This window comes from Anarrhichthys ocellatus, unplaced genomic scaffold, assembly GCF_004355925.1.
Source record: "Anarrhichthys ocellatus isolate YVR2014 unplaced genomic scaffold, GSC_Weel_1.0 scaffold7, whole genome shotgun sequence".
In the NCBI taxonomy this organism is placed as follows: Eukaryota; Metazoa; Chordata; class Actinopteri; order Perciformes; family Anarhichadidae; genus Anarrhichthys; species Anarrhichthys ocellatus.
In genome coordinates, this window is record NW_022280037.1 from 6,179,083 (window position 1) to 6,200,428 (window position 21,346).

The 21,346-nt window shown below is 43.1% G+C and overlaps 5 protein-coding genes across 6 annotated transcripts in view; 2 read left to right on the top strand and 3 right to left on the bottom strand.

Annotated features, from left to right (window-relative positions):
- The window catches only part of fancm (FA complementation group M), a 49,709-nt gene extending 43,596 nt beyond the window's left edge, over nt 1–6,113 (bottom strand). Inside the window, 4 exon segments of the mRNA XM_031847024.1 lie at nt 3,701–3,859; nt 3,996–4,073; nt 5,064–5,236; nt 5,324–6,113. Of these exon segments, the coding sequence (XP_031702884.1) occupies nt 3,701–3,859; nt 3,996–4,073; nt 5,064–5,236; nt 5,324–6,020 (1,107 nt within the window). The 5' untranslated portion in view covers nt 6,021–6,113.
- A 194-nt stretch (nt 6,114–6,307) lies between these two features.
- On the top strand, nt 6,308–8,659 carry iqcc (IQ motif containing C). Of its 2 annotated transcripts, XM_031848168.1 has the most exons (5): nt 6,308–6,432; nt 6,661–6,804; nt 6,886–7,150; nt 7,803–7,903; nt 8,449–8,659. In XM_031848168.1, exons 1-5 carry the CDS (start codon nt 6,328–6,330, stop codon nt 8,482–8,484), a joined length of 651 nt encoding a protein of 216 aa, XP_031704028.1. In that variant the 5' UTR covers nt 6,308–6,327; the 3' UTR covers nt 8,485–8,659. The 2 variants fall into 2 exon arrangements, with proteins under 2 accessions (XP_031704028.1, XP_031704027.1); XM_031848167.1 differs by having other exon boundaries at nt 6,661–7,150.
- A 634-nt stretch (nt 8,660–9,293) lies between these two features.
- On the top strand, nt 9,294–14,381 carry dcdc2b (doublecortin domain containing 2B). Its single transcript, XM_031847190.1, has 14 exons — nt 9,294–9,428; nt 9,617–9,911; nt 10,101–10,152; nt 11,533–11,603; nt 12,075–12,206; nt 12,303–12,437; nt 12,597–12,633; nt 12,758–12,820; nt 12,996–13,164; nt 13,285–13,394; nt 13,553–13,606; nt 13,916–13,987; nt 14,090–14,167; nt 14,262–14,381. The coding sequence occupies exons 2-14, from the start codon at nt 9,628–9,630 to the stop codon at nt 14,379–14,381; spliced, it is 1,377 nt and encodes a 458-aa protein (XP_031703050.1). The 5' UTR covers nt 9,294–9,428; nt 9,617–9,627.
- Nucleotides 14,382–14,901: 520 nt separating this feature from the next.
- Nucleotides 14,902–17,013, bottom strand: tmem234 (transmembrane protein 234). The gene is made up of 5 exons (XM_031847785.1): nt 16,994–17,013; nt 16,587–16,738; nt 16,420–16,486; nt 15,946–16,038; nt 14,902–15,650 (listed from the first exon to the last, which is right to left on the bottom strand). The coding sequence occupies exons 1-5, from the start codon at nt 17,004–17,006 to the stop codon at nt 15,541–15,543; spliced, it is 435 nt and encodes a 144-aa protein (XP_031703645.1). The 5' UTR covers nt 17,007–17,013; the 3' UTR covers nt 14,902–15,540.
- A 463-nt stretch (nt 17,014–17,476) lies between these two features.
- ncmap (non-compact myelin associated protein) overlaps nt 17,477–21,346 on the bottom strand; it is a 12,994-nt gene continuing 9,124 nt past the window's right edge. Inside the window, exons 3-4 of the mRNA XM_031847786.1 lie at nt 20,829–20,913; nt 17,477–18,557 (exon numbers count right to left, since the gene is read on the bottom strand). Coding sequence (XP_031703646.1) covers nt 18,278–18,557; nt 20,829–20,913 — 365 coding nt within the window. The 3' untranslated portion in view covers nt 17,477–18,277. The remainder of the gene's footprint in view (nt 18,558–20,828; nt 20,914–21,346) is intronic.

Here is a 21,346-nt window from a genome sequence, read left to right on the forward strand (position 1 = left end):
CCCCCCCCCCCCCCCGCGGGCACCCCCTTTTTCCCCCCCCCCCCCCCCTAAAAAACCCCCCCCCCCCCCCCCCCCCCCCCCCCATGGCACACTATAGAGCAGTTTGGGGCCTGAAATAAACTCAGCCCTTACTCCACCCTCAGTGAAATCTCATTCATTTAGATAGATCCTCCTTTCAACCCCACAATGAAGACACAATGAGTAGGATTTTGTCGGTTGCAGTTTGTAAACAACGTTTAAGAGTTGGCCCCTCCTCCTCAGCTCAACAAGGGTCACGATGCTCACTAGTGGGTGACAGCAGACCCCAGATTCACCTCTCCACTTGGCGTTTCACATCGCTTTATTTAAAATACAGGCATAGGGCTGGGACACCGCCACACACTATAAGTGATGATTGAGAGGGATTATTTTCATATGAGTCTTGTTTTTAAATCCTACTCGTTGTGCCTTTTATTTTGCAACATGGCATTTTAACTCCTGCTCGTACATTACGATGGCTAAAAAGACCCTTTCCTAAACACAGTGCCCTCTAGTCAACAGTTGAAATAGTTGTAACTCTTCGCACTCTTGTGAACACTGATTACTGTCAGAAGAATGCAGCCGCCTTATCTTGCGCCCTCTCTGTTTGTTGCACATCTTCTATGTCTCGTCATATGGGGTGAAGGTCAATGCACAAAAAAAAAAAAGAGTTTCTCTTTCACACTCTAGCTTGCCGGCGGTGATTTCAACTCACTATCGATCCGCCGTTTCTTTATCTCTGGACTAAATGATTTCACGACAGCTTACAATGGGGGTGCCAGTCACATGTTTCATCAGTTAGTGCAATATTTACCAGATGACCACCGATCATCAGTTATTACAGTTGCTGGGCCACAGACCCGATCTGAGGGTTCGGTCAGCCGTGGGTGTGGTGGGTTTGGGAAGGGGGATCCGATAAGACGACATCCAGGTGGCTTCAACCGTGAATCAGCTCGACACGACAGGTGACACCAATTCAGAAAACAAACACATTATGAACATAACATGCTCGCGCGCGTTTGTGCACGAGCGTAGAGCTGCAGGGAGGGTGAACACAAGAGGACTCACTTCTACAAACCAGACTCACTGATATATTACAGCTGAATGACAATCAAGAAGTAATTATATATATCCTTCTCTCTTCAGAAAGAGATAATGCATTCCTCATTGCAAATCTATTCACACGTATAGGAATAGTTACTCATGTAGCTCTTTCTCACGCTGTTTCTACTTGCTACTCAGTGTCGGTGTTTCGTGATTAAGCCACGGACCGCTGCGGTACTGCTCGGTCTGGCACGTGCCGGATCCACACTGCATTCCAGTTGGCAGCGGTTAATGCACCATAATGTAGTTCAACTTTATTCGACTGTCTTATTATTATTATTTAAATGTGGTTAACAGCAGAGAAGCTCTCGTCAAAACGAGCGTCGCTTTGTTATTTTCTTCTCGGCAAACCGGTTAGAACTGGATTTTTTTTCGCGGTCACAAAATTCGGCTGCACGCCGACCCTGTGTGGATGACGACATTCACGTTGCGTGGGCCAACGCGGACCCTCGCTTAATAAAATATGAATTGGCCTTTATTAATTCAAGGTTGAATTGCAAACACCATTACTGCTGAGTAGAGACAAAGATATAGAGCGCAGAGGATATCTTTACTGTGATTATAATCTTCTTTTTGTTCAATATAAGCTCAATTCTGCTTTAGTACAAACTGTTTTTAGTGGTCCATCACCAATCTAAGGAGAGTCTACGAAGTCAGAAAGAAAGAGAGAGAGAGAGAGAGAGTTAATGCTTTAAATTTATATTTAAGTGTGAGGAAGTTGGTTTCATCTTATTTAGTTCAAATACACTTGTTAAACAAAGACGTTAACAGTTAATAAAGTTAGCATTGGGTTGGAAAGGTTGCCCAGTGGTTGACGTCAAGACATCCAAAGAATTTATTTTGCATTAAATGATTGTATAGTTGATATGATACTCTCGGACACCTGTAGTATAAAGTGAACACTTGCAAAGCCATGCTATTGGTGGGTTGGTTTTCCCCTTGGTTATATGGGAACATCAAGTGTGACTTTTTCCTTTCTCTATGCTTATTGTTTTAGTGTTTTGCAAACGTGTGCTGGTCTGTGAAAATTCAAGTGCAAAAGTTCAATAAAAACGTGCTTGTCTCCCGTCTTTTGAAACGTACAGCGATGCCGAGTTTTATTGGTCTCTTATACACAGTCTGCATGATTCTGGGAGTATTACTGATATAGATAGTAAGCCAAATGGTACAGAGGAGCTCATCATCTCCTTTAGGAAACAGAATCTGAATTATCAGGAAAGAGATAAAGTTAAAATCTCTTCATGGTGAATTAAATCCCCACAGTTTTTGATATTTAGGATATAAATGTAGTTAATTCATATTCTTACTTTAGCAACAACCGAGCTGCTTTGTATGATTTTTTTTTTTTTTTTAAACATGTCCGCTTTCACACTGATGCATACATACCAAACAACAAGTACTATATACTGTGTACTACAGAATATCCCTTCAGGGTATTGCTTCCTTTTTATGGACTGAAATGTAGAAAACAAAAGGGGTCACACCCGACTTTGTTCTCCCACATATACCATAACGCATTTCACAAGAACAACTGGTGCTCCGTTACTGAAGCACAGTGACATGATGAGTTCTCACACTATGGCAAATCAGAGTGCAGCCTCTTGCACAATACATTACTCTGTATGTAGTATCTGACAGTTTGCAGGTGAGGCAAAGGTTTCAGATAATATTCTAATATGAAAACAGACATTTCTTTTCTTTTTAAAGTACAAATTGCTCTTCATAAACTTCAGCGCATTTGTTTTAAGTAAAGAACAGAAATTCTTTTATGCTTAAGCTCTAGATCACACTATCGACGTCCATTACAACACAACAAGAGTGCCACAAGCGAGAGAAATGCATACAGCTGAGCCCCAAAAAGCTGTCTGCATGACTGGTTCATTTTTCTGATTGCCTCAACAATCATTAAGTTCTGCCTGAATGACCGCGGTGATGCTCATTTTACACCCGAGTGCAGCGTTCTCTCTATTCTGTGTACTGTCCGGTCAAATCACGAGAGTGCAGAGTGAAATGGAGGTTAATGAGCAGGTTGCAGATGGCATCCGGTCAGGGGGAGTAATATAATGAGATGGTCAAAGGCAATTAAAGAACAACCAAGAAAAGCGGAATTATGAATTATTACAAACAATCCAAAAAGAATCAGGAGCGAAGAAAAGACACGAAGAAGACCCAAGGGAGCTCATGTTCACCGGCTCTAAACTCTCGGATGCAGGTGTCACATTCCGGCTGTCCATCGAGCTGAGACAGATGAAGTGTTGCTGCACATTTACAGAACAGTACACACAGACAGTGAGCCAACCCGTGACAAGGAGAGAACGGAGGTCCAGCACTGGAGCCAGAGCAACGAGTATGAAGGGTATGTTAGGGTACGGCCGGAGGAAAGACGTGTGATGCTAAGAGAAGGATTACAGCTGAGGAGCACGCACACTGTGACCACAAGGTGGCAGCCAAGCACAAAAATACAACACTGCAGGGCAATGAATTGACTTAGCAGTCAACAAGAAAGAAATACATTGTTGGTGAAATAAAGACTGGGAGGAGTTTTGATAAATACGATGCTAGATTGCTTGTGTCCTACCTGCAGGTAGCGCGCCTGGTGAGCAGAGAGGGCCCCTCCCAGAGGAACCACCACTTTGTCCACACTGCGCTGGTGGGAATGGGCCCGGACGTCCGGGCTCTCTTCTGAACGCAGCTCAATGTGCGAGATGAGCAAATTAGAGATCACCGACTGCACCGACTGCAGGGAGGGAGTGAGAGAGGAGAAGGTTTGAATCGTATATACAGTAGAATAGTGAGACGGAGGATTTGCATTATTTGGTCACATTAGGCCAGAGAGACAACGGATAGACACAGATGCAGTTTATTGTTCTTGCCTTTGAATCCCCTCCTGGAGTTGCACTGAGGGCCAGGATGCGGAGCTGCACAGTCTGGCTGCAGAGCTGTCGGATCACCTGAGTAACAGAAAGATAGTACACAACATAGAACAGTTTATTGACTAAAAGTGTAAGAACGCAAACCTAAAGAGGCCCGTGATCGGAAATAGGAGTGAGAGATAAGTTAAAAGCCTCGGTAACCGTCAACTAGTAAAGTACATTTACTCACGTACTGTACTTAAGTACAGTTTTGTGGTACTTGGTACTTCTAGTCTTCCATTTTTTGCAACTTCATACTTCTACTCCACTACACTTTGGAAGCAATTATTGTACTTTTTAATGAACTGTACTTATTTGGTTAGTTTTCAGATTCAGATTAATACAAAATAAAAATGTTTTATTTTAGATAAACCTACCTGGCAGTATATGAAGTAAATAAATCAGCTCCGGCTTTATCAGTTACAATATTAAAGTGATAAAACCTGAATGCATCAATAATTATAATATAATATAGTACTTTTGAAGACAGGACTTTTACTTCAGAGTATTTCTGCACTCTGGTATTAGTACTTTTACTTAAGATGAGTACTTCTTCCCGCACTCATCACTATCAATGTAATAAAATTAATTAAGTAACTTGTTAGGCAAAATAACCAGATATGAATGTTCAATTTAGCTAGTGAATAAAATACTTGACAAATAAAGGTACTTCATTACATTAAAGCAAAATATACTATAAAATGTCCATGAGCATCTCTGCCCACAATGGTTTTGTAGTACAACCAGACATACTATAGGGAAAGCTTCCTTGGTACGCTATTTTGTCACATAACTCAAAGGAAATAAATTAACAAAAAATGAATAAAGTTTCAAACTGCTGTCAAGACGGCCTCTATTCTCTACAACAATGTTTCAAGAGTGAGTGCTACTTCGTGAGAACATCTTTTGGATGGATTATCGCTTTAAAAAGTCACTTTATTGCAGGTTCACAAGCAGAATTGGACATGGCAAGAAAAATATAACCTGAAAACATGACGCACTGTAATCATTAGTCACAGGTTGATCTACCTGACAGTAGGCATGGTTGCCCAGCGCCTTGTGGGCTTCGTCGATCACCACACACTTGACCTGCTGGGCCGGACAGGTGTCTCTGGACAGATCGTTCACCATGACCTGAGGGGTGAGGAAGAAGACGCGCTTGGTCCTCCACACCTCCTGTCTACGATTTGCTGCCGTGGAGCCTGCAGATAGGGGAGACCGACTCTCGTTAATAAAAGGGCTAAAAAGAAGAAAGATGGGTGTCACAGTTGTTGTGCCGTGATTGTTACCCGTCAGCTCGGCCATGTGTGCCTGTGGGATCCCCATCACGTTGTAACAGGCCTCGATCTGTTGTGCCACCAGAGGTTTGGTGGGAGCCATGAATACGATCTTCCCCGATGGATACCAGCGGTAGAAGTTGTACATGACCACAGAGGCGATAAATGTCTTTCCCAGACCCGTGGGGAGGCACACCAGTGTGTTCTGGAAGAGAGCAGCCTCTGACATCTTCATCTGGTACTCCCTGATGGGATAGTTGGTGGGGTAAATCCACACCTTAGCCGAGGAGCTGTCGAAGCCAGGGAGGTCTGGATAGGTTTGCCCACCTGACGGGACGGGAGAGAGGGCAGTGCTCTCTGTTCCTTCAGGGTTGTCATGTTGAAAACAGTTTGCATTATCAAGTCCTAGGCTCTTTTCAGCCTCATAAACAGCGACCAACATCAGATCATCATCTTCATCTTCATACAAAGGTCCAGGGTCCCCTGTCCTCCCCGGGTTCACTGTTGACCCCTGACCTATGTGAGCCCACAGAGGATTTTGAGGAAGGTGAGTTGTAACGTTAGCTACCTGCGCAGTGCTGCTCGGGGTTGTTGCTCTGCGCCGTGCAGCGGCTTTCTTGCCATCTGTTTTCGGTTGAAGAACTTTGTTTTGAGAGACGGGTGCACCCCAAGTCTGGAACAACGTCCTCTGATTTGAACCACTACTCATTTTCCATTTGTTGTGGCGGAAGAAATGTGAGGAAAAAGTGCCCCTGGCACGAGCAGCAACATTGTAACCTGACCGCCGGTATAAAAACAATGGGTCACTTCCGCCCACGTTTTACCAAAATAAGACACCACATATATAACGACGGTTTTACTCCAGCGTGATTTCGATCATTTAAATACAGTTTCAATGATGACACAATCTCTGTATTGTATGCACGTCAACATACCAAGCTAAGAGCTAAATGGGCACACGTGCGTTGTTACATTTAACGAGGCTTTTATTTTGTTGTGTGTGACACCGGAACAACATGAAAGGTTTGAGCTCGTCTCCCGCGCTCTTCGAGAGTAAACGCTGTCACGTTACCATAGCAATGGACAGAAGCAAGTGGGAGAAGACACTCACCTGCTTTCAGGTAATTTATACATTTATACCTAAAGTTAATAAAGTGAGTTGTTTGTTTGTTTGTTTGCTAGTTCGGGCTGTTTAGCTTGTTTGCTAACACTGGAAAACGACTGCTAACAGTAAAACGTTGCTATTGTTTTTAGCATTGACGTTAGCATTAGGTGGGCTAGCAGGGACACGTCGCCGTTACTGTAACGTTAGTTAGTTAACATTACTTTAACTCTCCTCTCTTCGGTAGGCATCTGCGCGTGGATACTTGGTGCGAGACGAAGTCCGTCGTACGCGAGAAGACTTTGAGGACATCGTGAGAGAGATTGATGGAAGCCTGACCCACGTGGAGTGGAAGGAGACGGTCATCGCTATCCCCCACTTCACAGACAATGTAGACAGCTTTAACCGGAAGTTTGTAAATCATCTTATCGGTGCCTCGCTCTCTCTCATGCCTGTGCTCGTGCATCTTCAGGAGGGCCCATTTCTACGAACCAGAAGCTCTGCAAGCAAACCTTCAAATGCATCGTCACCATCATCATCATCATCATCATCATCATCAGCGGAGAGAGGAGATCCTCGTGTCCTCCAGGAGAGGATAGAAGCAGAGAGAGATGATTGTGATGCTACAGCTGCTGCAGTGAGACAGAAAGAAAGCACCGAGTTGGAGAAAGATGGAGACTCCACCACCGTGTGGAGCAGTTTGGAGCTGGACATGAACTATGGTGACTCAAACAAAGGTGAGAGCTTTGCACATAACAGTAGCAGTTTATTAATGAAATGAGATTGCTTACTCTCCATTTATCATTATGTATTTATAACAGAGGTAGATTGCCTGCTATGTTGGGCTTCAACGAACAATTAGTTTCACAATCACAATTTCCAAGCACTCAATGAGATGCTTTTAAAAAAAATGTTTTTATTGTTTTTTGAATATGCAATTTGCAATTATATGATACTGGAAAGTATAATTGGAAAAGCTGGAAACAGCAAATGTTGAGTGATGAATCAGTGAATTGTTCAAGCACCAGTCTTGTTGTGTAAACACTGTGAACAATATCCATCTAGTTGATGATGGAATACAGAGGCTCTGGTTTGCTTAAAATAGATTTAAAAAAACTGTTTTACTTATTTAAAACAGGGATCTGCTTCAAAGCCTTTAAATTAACTTTAAAGAGGAGCAATATCATTGCAAAGAAGTTCATTCATTTCACCACATTTTGAGGGTTTTCAATGAAGAATAACCAAAAAGAGAAGTAAAAAGAGAATCTGTGTGTACAGGATTAAGTAAAAGTTGGACTTTTGTGTAAAACACATGTGATTGCAAACCGATTCTCCTCCTGTAGAGTAGATGCCTTATCAGTCATGTTGAATTTGCCATCCTTCCTTCAGCTCCCCGGCAGTCCTGTGCCCCAGAGGCCCTGCGTCTGCACAGAAACACCCTGACCATGGAGCTGGTCTGGCTACAACAGGCCATTGGCAGCAGGAAGAAGGTGAGACGGAGGAAGTGATTGGTTCCCTGCATTTATTTAGCAGCGGCGGTCTCCTGCTGTAAGAAAATTGCCTCTCCTTCAAGACAGAATTTATTCAGTGACCTCAAAAAGAAGTCAGTACTGTCATTCCAAGAAGCATCCGAAAAAATACCTACATTGTAGGTATCCGTGAATAATAACCATTGTGTATCTGCAGCACCAGTCGCTACTTATTGAACAGCTATGTACATGATTCAGCCTGTTTTTCTTTTTATTAAGTGCATACATCTGTCATGCTGTTCCTTAGCATATTCAGCAGCCTGCACCCTTTGCACACAGACTGTGTACCAATTGAATCCCTTAATTTATCTTACAACAAAATGTTTTCATGAATCCTACATCACTGCTCCCACGTAGCACCCTGCAGCTCCAGGGGGTGTAAAGGTGCCAAGATGTGGATTCATGTGCACGAAGAACACTTAATGTAAAGAAATGCAGCTGATGTCAGAGAAAGCAGGATTTACTCAAACTTTTTCATGAAAGTTTTTCCCTTCTCTCTTCTACAGTACTTGTCACTGAAGGACAGGCTGAGCGTATCCTGACGGCAGCAGTGATGTGAACTGGACTCGATAATGTGGGACTGAAGGCCTGACTGCTGTCTGTTAACTGAACTTTTATTGTACATCAACAAAGACGCCGTAAATAGATTGCTTTCAGTGGCATACATCATGTGTTTGACAAAAAGCTGTACATTGGATATATTATTTGCTAATTTAATAAATGAATAAATTGTATTTTTCTAAAAAAAAAAGTCTCCTTTCTGCTGTTTGCTGATATTGCGTCATACGGTAGTTACTGTTGTGTGGGACGGCTCACTCAGGGGAGAGATCCTCTGCTCGGGACAACGCATGGTGTGACTCAAAGAAGCTCAAATTTCCTACAAATATTCACAAGTCTCCTATGAAGCTGCTGTTGTCTTTTGGTATTATTGTCTTGATAGAGCACCCACAGGGGGAAGCTTTTAAATACAAAAAACAGAATAAAAATTGCAGCCCTGCTCCTAAAATTGCACTGTTTAAAAAAAAAAGTCTTTGTCTTATTTCAATGTTCTTAAGAGGTTTTCAGTAATGGTTTTATCACCTGCTGGTTCTTGCACTTGCTGGGAATTCTAATATGCATGACATATTTTTGCAATTATTTTTTGGGAAAATACAGACAACTGGGTGAAGAGGTTATCTTATTGATTCAGCTCACAACACAGTGACCCACTCGTTCTCTGCTCCTCCCGTCCGCCTCTTTTGTTGAGGTTGCTGCCGATGGTTTGGCCCACAAAGCCAGTCATTGCTGGCCACGCTGCCATAGCAACCAGGAAATACTCACCGCCGTCAGTGGAGTAGTGTGTGAATGTGTGTGTGTGTGTTAGGGGGATAGATAGAGCAGAACGTGGTGAGCCGGAGTCCAGATGGACCACAACAACGCAGGGGACTGATTTTCACCTTTGCCTTCAAATTCTACGATTTCCTCGCTTCGTCGTCCACTAAGGCTTGTGAGTCACTGAGTATTGTATTAATGTGTGACTTGAAGAATGTGGCATGTGAATGTGTCTGGTGCATGAAGAGGGTCGGTAACTGCCACTCCAGGCTCAGTGAGTGAACTTACATGCATGTGGGAGAGAATGATAAGGTATGTGGATTCAAAAAACAGCCTTTTTAAAACTGTGTCTGTGACTAACAGCCGGCTCATAGATGGCTGCCACCACCGCAGCCACGATTCCCCTGCCTCCAGTGAAGAGCGTGGTGGTGTATAAGAATGGAGACCCCTTCTACAGCGGACGGAGGTTCGTGGTCAACCAGAGGCAGGTGGCCACCATGGAGGCCTTTCTCACTGAAGTGACCCAGGCCGTCGGGGCTCCACTCGCCGTCAGGACTCTGTACACCCCCAGCCAGGGCCACAGGGTCACAGACCTCCAGGGCCTTCAGACAGGAGCCCAGTATGTTGCTGCTGGCTTTGAAAGGTTCAAGAAACTAGAGTGAGTAGGCCTACAATAACTACTTACTGTGAAATCAATTTAATGTAGCAGACTTCTGTCTCTAAGATGAAATGAATTTAGAATGAATACTTTTTGGTGTTTGGAAAAGAGGTGTGAATATATATATATATATATATATATATATATATTTATATTTTCTTTTATCGTATCTGTTGTTTTGATGTTTAGTTACTCGAACGCCAGAACAAAAAAGCAGCCTGCTGCCCGTGAAGAAACCCAGGTAGGCTTTTATTTTGTCATGTGTCTTGCTTTCAAGGCTAACAGCACAGTCCATCACTGATTAATCAGTCTAACCAGAAGGAATGCACCACCATGCAGGCTGCACTGTACTCAAATCAGTTTCATCTTTTTGAACTTCTGCCAAATCAAATGTGAAAATGTGTACAGGACTTCCCATTATCGAGACAAGCTCTCATTTGCCTCTAAATGTGAGCACACATCGTTGTGTTAGCGGTAGTTAGATTAGGACCAGCCTTTGTGCTGACCGTCTCATTGATGTCACTGCTGTGTAAATTACAGGAAACAATCGTGTAATGATTCTGCTGTTCATCGACTTGCGGGGCGCCCTTTTAAAGGTCTTGTGTGACATTAGATTGAGTAGTTACCGCTGGATATTGTCGTAGATCAGGAATTCCCAGAGTATCAGAGGTTATGATCATTTCCACCGAGAAAATACTCTGAATGAATCTGAAGTCTTTTCTCTTTTGCTTGTTTGATGATGATGGTAGTATCATGCAGGCAGGTGCTCTCTTAACATTCACACAAAAATAGATTTGAAACAAGTACGCACACAAACACTCACGCTGACAAGTGCTGGCTTTGTGTTCTGACCAGCTGGCAGGAGGTGACCGTTTGGTTTTTCAGACGCAGAGTGTGCCCTCAGTCTTAAGAAATCAGTCTTACTTTACTGAAAAACATGAAAGGAGCGGAGAGTAATTGTGTGTGCCTTGGGCGTCTGCCATTTTGCTTCTTTGGTTTTAAAGTCTTACATGCCTGTGTTGTGGTTGCTGTGGAGCAATGCAGGAAGTGTGTCCGTGAGTGAGTTGTGTTTGATCCCGCTGGTGGAACAAAGAGTAATGCTTCCACGCAGTGTTATCGGGGCTATGTGCTTGTCCGGACGGGCCTAATGCCCATTTCCACCGCCCCCACGTCTCCTTCTCTGCTCGGAGACACTGTAAACGCATTAAACGGCTGCCACTTCAGAGTAAAAACAATAAGGGAAGATTATCAATGTCTGGTTTGTTCAGAGCTGATTGATTTAGTCCAGCTGGCAGACACGGATATCGGCGTCAGAGGTCATTGATATGGGACGACATGGGCTTCGACAGGAGCCTTCAGATCAGACTGTGAATGTGCGATTGAAGGAGTCTTGGAGTGACGTTTGTCTCCTTGGCTGCAGCACTTGTGCCGACATGAGCGGAATAGTTAGTCAGTCATTACACATTTAGGATGACTGATTTTTCTGTGATGGACGTGCAGTGTAATTGATGTGCACGACATGAATGATGTACAACTGATTTTGTAATTTCTCTGAGAAAATGCCAGCATTATAATGTTTTGCAGTACCACGCATGTGATTTCTTTGAATTATCGTCTGCAGGCCAAAGTAACCCAGAGGCCAAATGTTTCAGCCAAATGGAGGAAGTTTATACCTCTGCCTTGCATTTTACAGTGAGTTGGACAAACTATGAAAACACACGCACAATGAATTACTGTGTTTCCCAATTTTCCCTTTTTAACCATGCTAGCTGCATGACTGTTGGGATGCAATGTCAGTCCACCGACAGAGGAGCTCTCAGAGAATGAATCCTTTTTTTTTCATGTTCCCCTCGGGATGAATTGTAATAATTTCGGAAATAACTCTGACTTTTCATATAGTGCCACAACATGAGATCAAAGTTTTTATTTGTCCAGGGAAATTTTGCAATAAAAAGATTTTATCTCTGGAAGATGCCCTACTAAAGTCCCAAAGCTTTGCCTGAACTTTAGAGTGCATTTCTTCTCAGAACAAGGATTGTAGATTTTGTTCCCCATCTCTTAGAGCATTAGTATAGTATCTTGTCATGGCCACTATAGACAGAAGGAGGTGTTTCATTGTACATATGGGCTTGAAATGTAAAAAAAACAACCCTTTCTGTACAGCGTTTTCCGCAATGGAGATCTCCTGTGTCCACCATTCCGGTTCATCATTCCTCGGAGCATGCAGCAGGACCTGGAGAAGATCCTGAGTCTGATCACAGAGAAGGTCAGCCTACGAACCGGAGCTGTGCGCAGGTCAGTGGCACTTGACAGATAGTCACATACACATGCACTCTGTAGAATACAAATAGAGGAGGCGAAATCTCACCCCTAACCCCTGTGCTCTATCAGGTTGTGCTCTTTGGAAGGAGCGACTGTGTCCTCAGCTGTGGAGCTGGAGACAGGCCACTGCTATGTTGCTGTGGGAACCGAGAGGTTCAAGAAACTTCCGTATGTGGAGCTGTTGGTTTCAAAAGCCACAGAGAGGTATTGTTGTCCACGGCCCTTTGTGAGCGTCTGTAAAGACGTGTGTTTGTGTGCTTCGTTGCTGGCTGCTCTGCACTCTAAAATGAAATGATTGTCAGACAAGACGGAACATGAACAAAAACATCTTTTCACATGAAAGTGGCTTTCTTTATTTTGTAGATATAACCAAGGAAAGAGAAGGCTAAGGAGAAATGAGGTACCTTTAGTTAATAATGTAATTTTCCCACCCCCATGTCTTAAAATAGTCTGCAGTTCATTTGCAACATGTGTCAGGTGAGAGCAACATGCTGTCTTGTATAAGTCTTGTGTGTTTCTCTCAGGACAGGAAAGCAAGGAGCGGTCCAGAAGACCAGTACAGTGACTCACTCCTCGACTCCCCAGAGGTGAGAAACAACCCCCCCTCTGTCTAACACTACAAGAGCCATATATAGAGACGGTTCATTTGTTTGGCCTATTCTGCCCAACACATTCAATGCACCAGTGAGACAAACTGTGCAGAGGGTATTTTGTGCCCGTCCATGATATTATAATTATTCAGTTGCATTCCATGAATTTCAGTCAGATGGCCGGAGGGTGAAGTCGACGGGAGATGAAGCTGCAGCTCCAGCAGCCGCACAGCAGAGGAGCAGGAGAGAGGCCGCAGACGAGACCTCCGCGTTCTTCGCCAGGCCGGTCAAGATCCGCAACTACAGGGGACAGCCAAGACCACCACCCAGCCATGGATCTGGTTGGACTCCCCATCTTTATACTTCTGATTTTAAATCTAACTTCTTCACATTCACAATGAGTGTGAGGCATTGTGTGTTAATCGTTATATCAGCAGCGTTCTGATTTCTGTTCATTGCAGTCCAGCCCAGCGTGTTTAAACGAGCAGCACGGAAGAGAAGAGAGGAGGTACGAGGGGCAGAGGAGGTGCACGAGGATGAAAACACAGCTACAGAGCTGCCTGTTGACCAGGTTTGCTTTAACTCACGTGTCGTTTCGGCCTTATAACCACACAGTGCGACGCGTGAATTGAATGGCAAAAATACCAGTGAAGGAGGTTGAATTAATTGCTGAAAATATGTTCAAAGCAGAGGTTTTTCTAAACCCATCTCTCTCATGTTTGTCTAAAGAGAGCTGCAGAGATAGTGGAGGATGAGGAATCAAACAGCCGAAGCACACAGCAGGTAAACCAAACAATCCTTTCATGTTCCAAGTGAATTTATTAGCTTCTTATCTAAGTGGAGATGTTTACATTCACTCTTAAAGTACAATGTAAGGACAATTTCTCTACAAAGTGGAAATAAATTGAGAAAAGAGAATTGAGAAAATTGGAAAAGACATGGATCCATGATGATTAATTGATGTATCCATGCATTATGGTGCCCTTTGTAAATTACAGTCAACAGTTAAAATATGAATATGTGACACGTGATACTGTATTCTGCATGTGGGGGGCAAAAAAATCACATAAATCCTTATTTGTTTCTCTCAAGAGACATTCACAAATTATAGAGAGCGAGCAGCACAATGGGAGCGAACACCCACACAAACACAATGGAAAACAGGTACAGTATACATTTGAGTGGGTGTTTACGTGTCTTAATAGAAAAATGTTTAGATTTTTTCTAAATGGGTTCACAACAATATATATTATTTTCCTGTAACAGACTCCGTCATCTGAACAAGATGGTGTTAAACAGACAGAACATTCTGCTACGACTGAGGAGTCTGCTGCTGAAGCACTGGTATACCAATGCACACACACTGCCGTCAGCTTCCATTCAGACGTACATGGACACACAAACTAGTCAGAATTCAATGCGTGTCTCATTTCAAAAGGAGCCTGAGCCGAAGCAGACGTCTTCAAAGTCAAGGCCTTCGTCATCAGCCTCTCAGCCACAGAGCGGGGAAGAAAAGGCAAGTGTACTTACCTCACAGCCTATTGACCAGGCCCAATGAGAACGTGTGCTTGATTGCTTTTTTTTTTTTCTCTGTTTTAAATAATCTGCTTGAACAGGAGAGCCTACAGACCCATCATCAGGAGGACTAGTGAATAACGAGCACGGAGGATTCATCACAGAGGTCACATCATCATAACAGCAGATGACTTATGCGGCTGAATGAATGGTTTGATTAAATTGGTAATACTTTGACTGTGGTGATGAAACGAGCAACATCATTAATTTATGTTTTCTTTTAGAAAAAGCAAGAGTCAAAAATGTAAAGAGGCTCAGACATCATTAGAACAAAGACTACAAAAGATGGACGCACTATCATGAGTTCTAGTTCAATACAGTCAGTCAAAACTGTACTTTTATGACATTATAGGACACGGGTCATTCTGATGCAGATAGTGTGTAGCTGTTCAATGATGCAGTTCATTCCATATACAATATGTACACAAGAAACAATATTTTTGGTACATTTTAAGCCTGAATGTATTTCTGATCTGCAGAAATCAGTGAAGGAGATCATCGTGTTTTTTCCAACAATTTATTAATAAAATATCAGCCACATCACAAGCTGAATAGATGCAACAATAACGAAGTCGTCTGTACAGTGTTTTGTGTATACTGTGACAATAAAAAAAAAAAAATATATATATATATATATATTACATATTACTATGTACATTTCCATTATTCCTGAAATCTGTACAACTTGTTCAGACACATTTACAGTGAACACAGGCAGCCGCAGTAAAATGTCCCCGTTACACCAAGAAGTTACATCACATTGGCCCATTTTAAGCCCCAGCCTTATTTGTATGTGGCCTCCATAGCATTTATGCAGCTGCCAGTCACATGGCGGGGCTTAAAAGTTAACAGCCACCAACTTCTATGCAAGCACCGTAAATCTAGTCTGGCCTTGAGGTGAACCTGACACGAACCCACTTCCCATTCAACTTGGTGTGAGGGTTTCTGGACAGGTCTTTAGAAGCTCATGTTGACTTAATGTAGACACAATTCTCTCACCAGAGCCGTTACTCTTAGGAGTCACTGTCTGAATCTAAATGGCCCCCCTCTAGTCCTGATCCAACTCTGCTTCGGCCATCTTCCCTCCCTGGCTGAGGAATCACTTCAACATACAGGAGAGTTTGTTTCAATCCTTATCTCCGTTAGTGTGCAGCCTGCATGTTATTCTGCTTCTCAGCGTCTTTGCCATCAATGGAGCTTATGACACACAGAGTGATGCCCGCCATGGTGAGGAACATTCCTGCCACAGCCTCTGCAGGGAGAGAGAGAGGAGCGTGGGGTAGGACATGAACGAAACATCAGAACACAACCAGTACAGTATTTTTTCAAGCAGATGAGGGAATTAACTGTTCAGTGATGTCTTGGCATGCCAGTCAAGTAATGTTGAGCTAATGTTACTTGAGTCTTGCTTATGCGAAACCTCCGAACATGTTCTGGAAGCCAAATGTTTGACTCTAAAGCTTGTAGCATTCCCAGATTTGTCCTTGTGGGTTATCAGCATCACTTGCTGTGTGTGACAAGCTAGTGTATGCAAATGAGTCACTTACGTTTGCCTCCAAACTCTTCACCCAGTAACTTGCCAGTGAACAGAGTGCAAAGGAAGGTGAGAGAGTTGGCCACAGGAACAGCCAGCGATAACTCTGCAGAAGAGAAGTGGGGAGAACTGGATATAATATTCTGCTACCAAAAAATAAACTAGTTAGTTGCAGCACTGGGTCAGTTAAACGGATTTGTTTGAACTTTCATGGCACGTAAACTAATGTTTACACAGAATGTATGCATCTCTATCTTTCTCCCGCAATGATGATTAATGATGATATATTTTAGGAAGTTATGCAGAACGAAGAGGTAATATTTTAGTGCTAGTTTAGAAAACATGTTTATTGGTTTCTCAGTAAGAGTTACAATTCTCTGTCTGTTTTTGTAGGCTGTTATTGTGCATGCTAGCTCGCCGGGATGATTTACTGGCACCATCAGATTGTCGTGAGGTGTGTGTGTGTGTGTGTGTGTGTGTGTCTCACCTGTGGTGGAAAGTGTATAATAGTAGACCAAAGAGCCACTCTGGTTCAGGAGAAATGGGACCAGGTACTGTGGAGAAAGAAGCTCAATTAAACTAATTGTAAGGGGAAAAAGTCAGAATTTCAAAACATGCACACTGGCAAACAAAATAACTGATCTCAGGGTTTACCTTGAGGTTTAGGAAAAGAAACTTGACCTCAGCCAGGAGCTGAGAGACTCTGTTGTTGTGTTGCACGTGTTCAATCCCCTCCGTGCCTCTCTTCAGGAAGGGGTTGGTGCAGCCCCACAGCACCGACACCAGCAGGAGGCTCAGCAGCTCCACTGCAATACACAACAATCACCACGTCGCAGAATACCCGGTAGTGCAGTTAGCACCCTTGCTACAAACGTCTTATATACAGCCTATGATGCTAACGCTAGCTTACTTCCTTAGCGTTAGCTCTAATGTGTTAGCTATGTTTGGCTCAGTCCTGTTATTATTCAAGCTTAAGAGGAATTGATGCTTAAGACTTATATATTCGGTCTCAAAATACAAAACATACTTGGCAAATGTTGTGATTTTGTTGGGACACTCACCTACGGTCACCATTGTAATGTAGACGTTCACCGTCAAGACGCATTCAAGACTGCTCAGTTTAGTGAACATTACGTAAATGGCCAGATTAACAAACAGTTGCAAACCTATTCATTTATTCACTTACCTAACCTGGAACCATTTATTTATAGAGTTTTATCAGAGTTGAAAATGTATTAAATAAAGCACCGGACGATTTTGTGTGATGACTCTTTGTTAATGATTCTTGTTCATTTTGCAACGTTTCTTGTCACCTTGAATGCCGCTTAAGGTTTTTTATGTTATGGTACCAAAAGGTACCAAACGAGGGCGCGATAACTATCAATAACTCAACAACACCATAACATGCAACATACACCTCACTCCTCTTTTCTTTTCACTCTTTTGAGGTTTCATATGATTTCATCATATCATTTTGTCCTCTGTACATATGACACTTAATTTTAACAAACAGGTCTGCTACAAATATTATATTTTATTTTCATCTCATTTCATTTAAAGAACCACAAACAATACAAATACAGAGAGCAATGAAAATAAAGTGCAAAATCATTTGGCGTCAAACTAAAAAAGGCTTTACATCACCGTGTTAAGCTGACACCCAGATGTCTCAAAATATCTCTATGGTCTCTTTGTTATACAAAGTACAAATCACACTGACAATTTATAGATTTCTTTAACGAAAACTAATCTGAGAAAATCTGTGACCAGAAGACAAAGACAGTATAATGCAAGGTTAAGCAGAATAAAGTATGCAATATCAACACATTTTTCTCAAACATATTGGTATCCATTACACACTGAGATCTTTCTTACTGTCTTTGTCTTCTCTGAAGTCTATACTAATTCTACATTTACTCATGAACTTATGTGGTCATCGTTAATACAGAAATGTACACACTAAAGCGCATTACAGTCTTTACTACACATTTTCTTCATTGTATTAGAAGTGATCTGCAAAGACTACAAGCAGTGAGAAACTTCTGGCATCTATGCTCTGAACACTGACTGTAGCCAAAAAGCAATCTCAGTTTCCCATCATGCAACATCCTTCATGCAATCCACCATGTCTGTTTAAGGTACCATTTTGTTCATGCCCACCACAAGAACATCTCGGTATCGTTGCAGTGACCAGCAGTGGCTCAGTTGGTGGTGATCGACAGTGACGACACTAACGTCCCAGGTCGAGTTTCCACTGGATTCAGTCAGCACACAGCGTATACGGTCAGGGGTGAAGATGACACATCGCTCGGTGCTTGTTGTGAGACTAAAGCACAGTCTTGTTGCTATGTGTTTCCTGTTGATGGAGACTCATTTATGGTGATCGTAGTGGATTCACTGATGGTGCTTAACTGCTCTGTGTGGTTTCCCTCCATGCTGTTCAGCTCCCCTCTGGGCAGCTGCAAGTCGCTCTCTGAGACTGGGTTTGAACTGAAGATGCTGCTCGACACAGAGCTGATTCCTATGGGGGTCAGCGGACTGCTGGTGTTAACTGTGGATTGTGACATCTTCGGACGGGGTTTGGAGCCCCCTCTGGCTCCCAGGACCCTGGATTCATGTGTCCGCCTGGCAACAAATAAAAACCATGATGTTACTTCACTCACATGCTATGTAGTAAGCTGTCATTTAGCGAAGTGGCATGTGATGTTCAGTAATTGTTTATCCATAAGTTGTGCTCGGCAGTTGCATAGAAATATGGCAGATATTCCCTCAGACCTTCTAATCTTATTTTGCTAGTCGGGCTATTACTTCAACCAGACACAGTGATCATATAAAATGACAATAAGAAGACGAATAAGAAAGAAAGGTGTGGGTATTTTTTCGTCAAAACTGAATAAAAGAACCCACTCTTCACTACTGAGTCCCAACCTTTATGGCTTTTGTCCCCTTAAAATGAATGTCTACATGAGAGTAGATTCATCATTTCTTACCTCATATCAAGTTTGACATATCTATCAGTTGTGAGCAGTTTTTCCAAAGTGTTTTCTTCTTAAATTGTTTCATTTGAATAACTTTAAGATGACCGAAAGAGTAGTAGAAAAGTAAGACAAAATGAATCGAATTTTCTTTACATTCTTTATATAATTTTTGTCATTTGGATTGTCTATACAGTGATTGTATTATATTGGTTATTATGTTTGTACGTCTAGGGAAAGGAATCCCTCCAAAGTTGCTCCTCCTGAGCTTTCTTCCACTCTTTCCCTGTTAAAGTTATTTTTGGGTGGTTTGTACTTAAGTTTGTACTTATCTGAAGCCAGAGTTAAAGAACAAAGGGTAATTTTCTTTACAGATTGTAAAGCCTCTTGAGGCAAATATGTGATTCATGATATTGGGCTTCATGAATAATATTGACATGGCCTGGAGAAGACATAACACTGAATATCTTCCGTCTTGTGGGTCGAGTCTTTATACCGACAAAGTCACGTGAAACCTTGGATGACTCCAGCTGGGTATAAGTTCCGGTGTCATCCCTGAAATCAGTCCATTTTGTTGGCAGCTCCATGTGGTCTGTCATTTGCATGGCACTGGCACGCCTGCATAAGATATACGGCAGCCAGAACCTCCACCTGCTGGTGCCTTCTTCAGGCGGCTTCCCGCCCCCACCACCTTTACTGTTCCTCCCTCTGAAGAACATCTGAGGGAGTTGCATGCATGGAGGGACACCAAGGCTCTCTCCTGTCTTACATCAGATGGCCAAACCCTGACAGCCATGCAGGATGCAGCAAAATTTGGCCTCTCAGCTTCTCTTCAGCAGGCTACTTTCGACGCTTCCTCCACCAGCCTCAGTGATGCGTCATTGCAGACGTTTGCGCTCATGTCGAGGGTGCATGGGCATCTGATGTCCACTCTGGTTTAACCAGGTTTGGCCGGCGCAGTCACCCTTGTAGACATGCAGGTGGACCCTCCGTACTGTCCCAGTGGAACCTGGGGAGCTGTTCGGTTCAGCTGCTCTACAGGCGCTTCAGTGGACTGTTCAAGCTAGTCAGACCAGGCAGCAGTTCTCTGGTCTTCGCAGGGACATGCATCCACCCTGCAGGGTCCCACGTTGGCCCCCCTAGGGCACTTCCAGCCGCCAGCTCACCCCAGTAGCCGCCATTGGCCTCAGTGCCCCGCTGAGAGGCCAGTCCGCTACCAATGCGACCCTACCCGCTTGCCTTGTGCTTCCATTTGGACTCTCCCTCTCCCCACGAGTGTTCACAAGGCATGAAGATACTGCCGTACCTGAACGATTGGCTAATTTGTGCGCCATCCCGGGTTCATGCGGCACAGGAAACTGCTCGCCTTCTCTCTCACGTGGCACGGCTGTGTTTGCGTAAACTCTAGATTCCGTAGGACTGATCTCAGGGATGACACCCGGAACTTATACTCAACTGGGCTCATCCGAGGTTCGCCAGACGAAAGATATTGAGTGTTAAGCACTGGCTCTGGCCAGGATTCATAGAACCGTAGTTACATCTGTAACTTTTCATTTAAAATTATTTTGTTTATCTCTCAAAACAATTTTTCTGTGACCCCTCAGGTTTATGGTACAACCCCTTGGAGTCCCCAGCACTCATGTTGGCAGCATAATACTGAATAGGTTTACCTCCTCAGGGTAAACAATTGAAAGAGCAATCTAACATCATGGAGAAGGAAATGCCACCGGTTGAATGTGTCCTTTGAAAACTATAGGAATATGTTGATATGTATGATTGTTTTATTAGCCTGATGAAAAGATTAGAAACAGCAGCAAGTTCCCAGTGCCTCTTGAAGTGGATAAAAATAGCATTGTTTAATTCACTGCTCGTGACATTCGCTATGCAGTAATTGTCCTGTCAAACAGAAATGAGGCCCTACCTGTTGTACGTCTTCAGGATTATCAGGAGAATGGCGAGAATGACGATGATTCCTAAAACGATGACAGCGATCATTGCCCCCGAACCTGAGAATACAGTGAGAATGAGTAATTAACATGTTGAAAGGCTGTTTTCAAGTCAAGTGCGTGTCTTCTAAGATTGCTTCATGCCGTGCAACTCATTCTGTGTATTTTCCAGAAGTAGTTTGTCGTAGCTTAGCAACAGACAAACAGAACAAATATGTCCTATAAAATGCACGGGGGTGACTCCTGTACAAACCATCTAGATTAGACTGCATGACGCAATAGGTTAGTATTAATGAGGCTTGTCTTATCTTTTTCTTATGTTGTAATCACTGCCATAGGGGACACTCTAAAATCTGATGGTGTCCACAACAAACAATTCATTCACAAGGGCGTGTTTTATCAATATCCAATTCAAGAGGACAAGGAGACAAAGCAGACATGCCGGGACACACACACACACACACACACACACACACACACACACACACACACA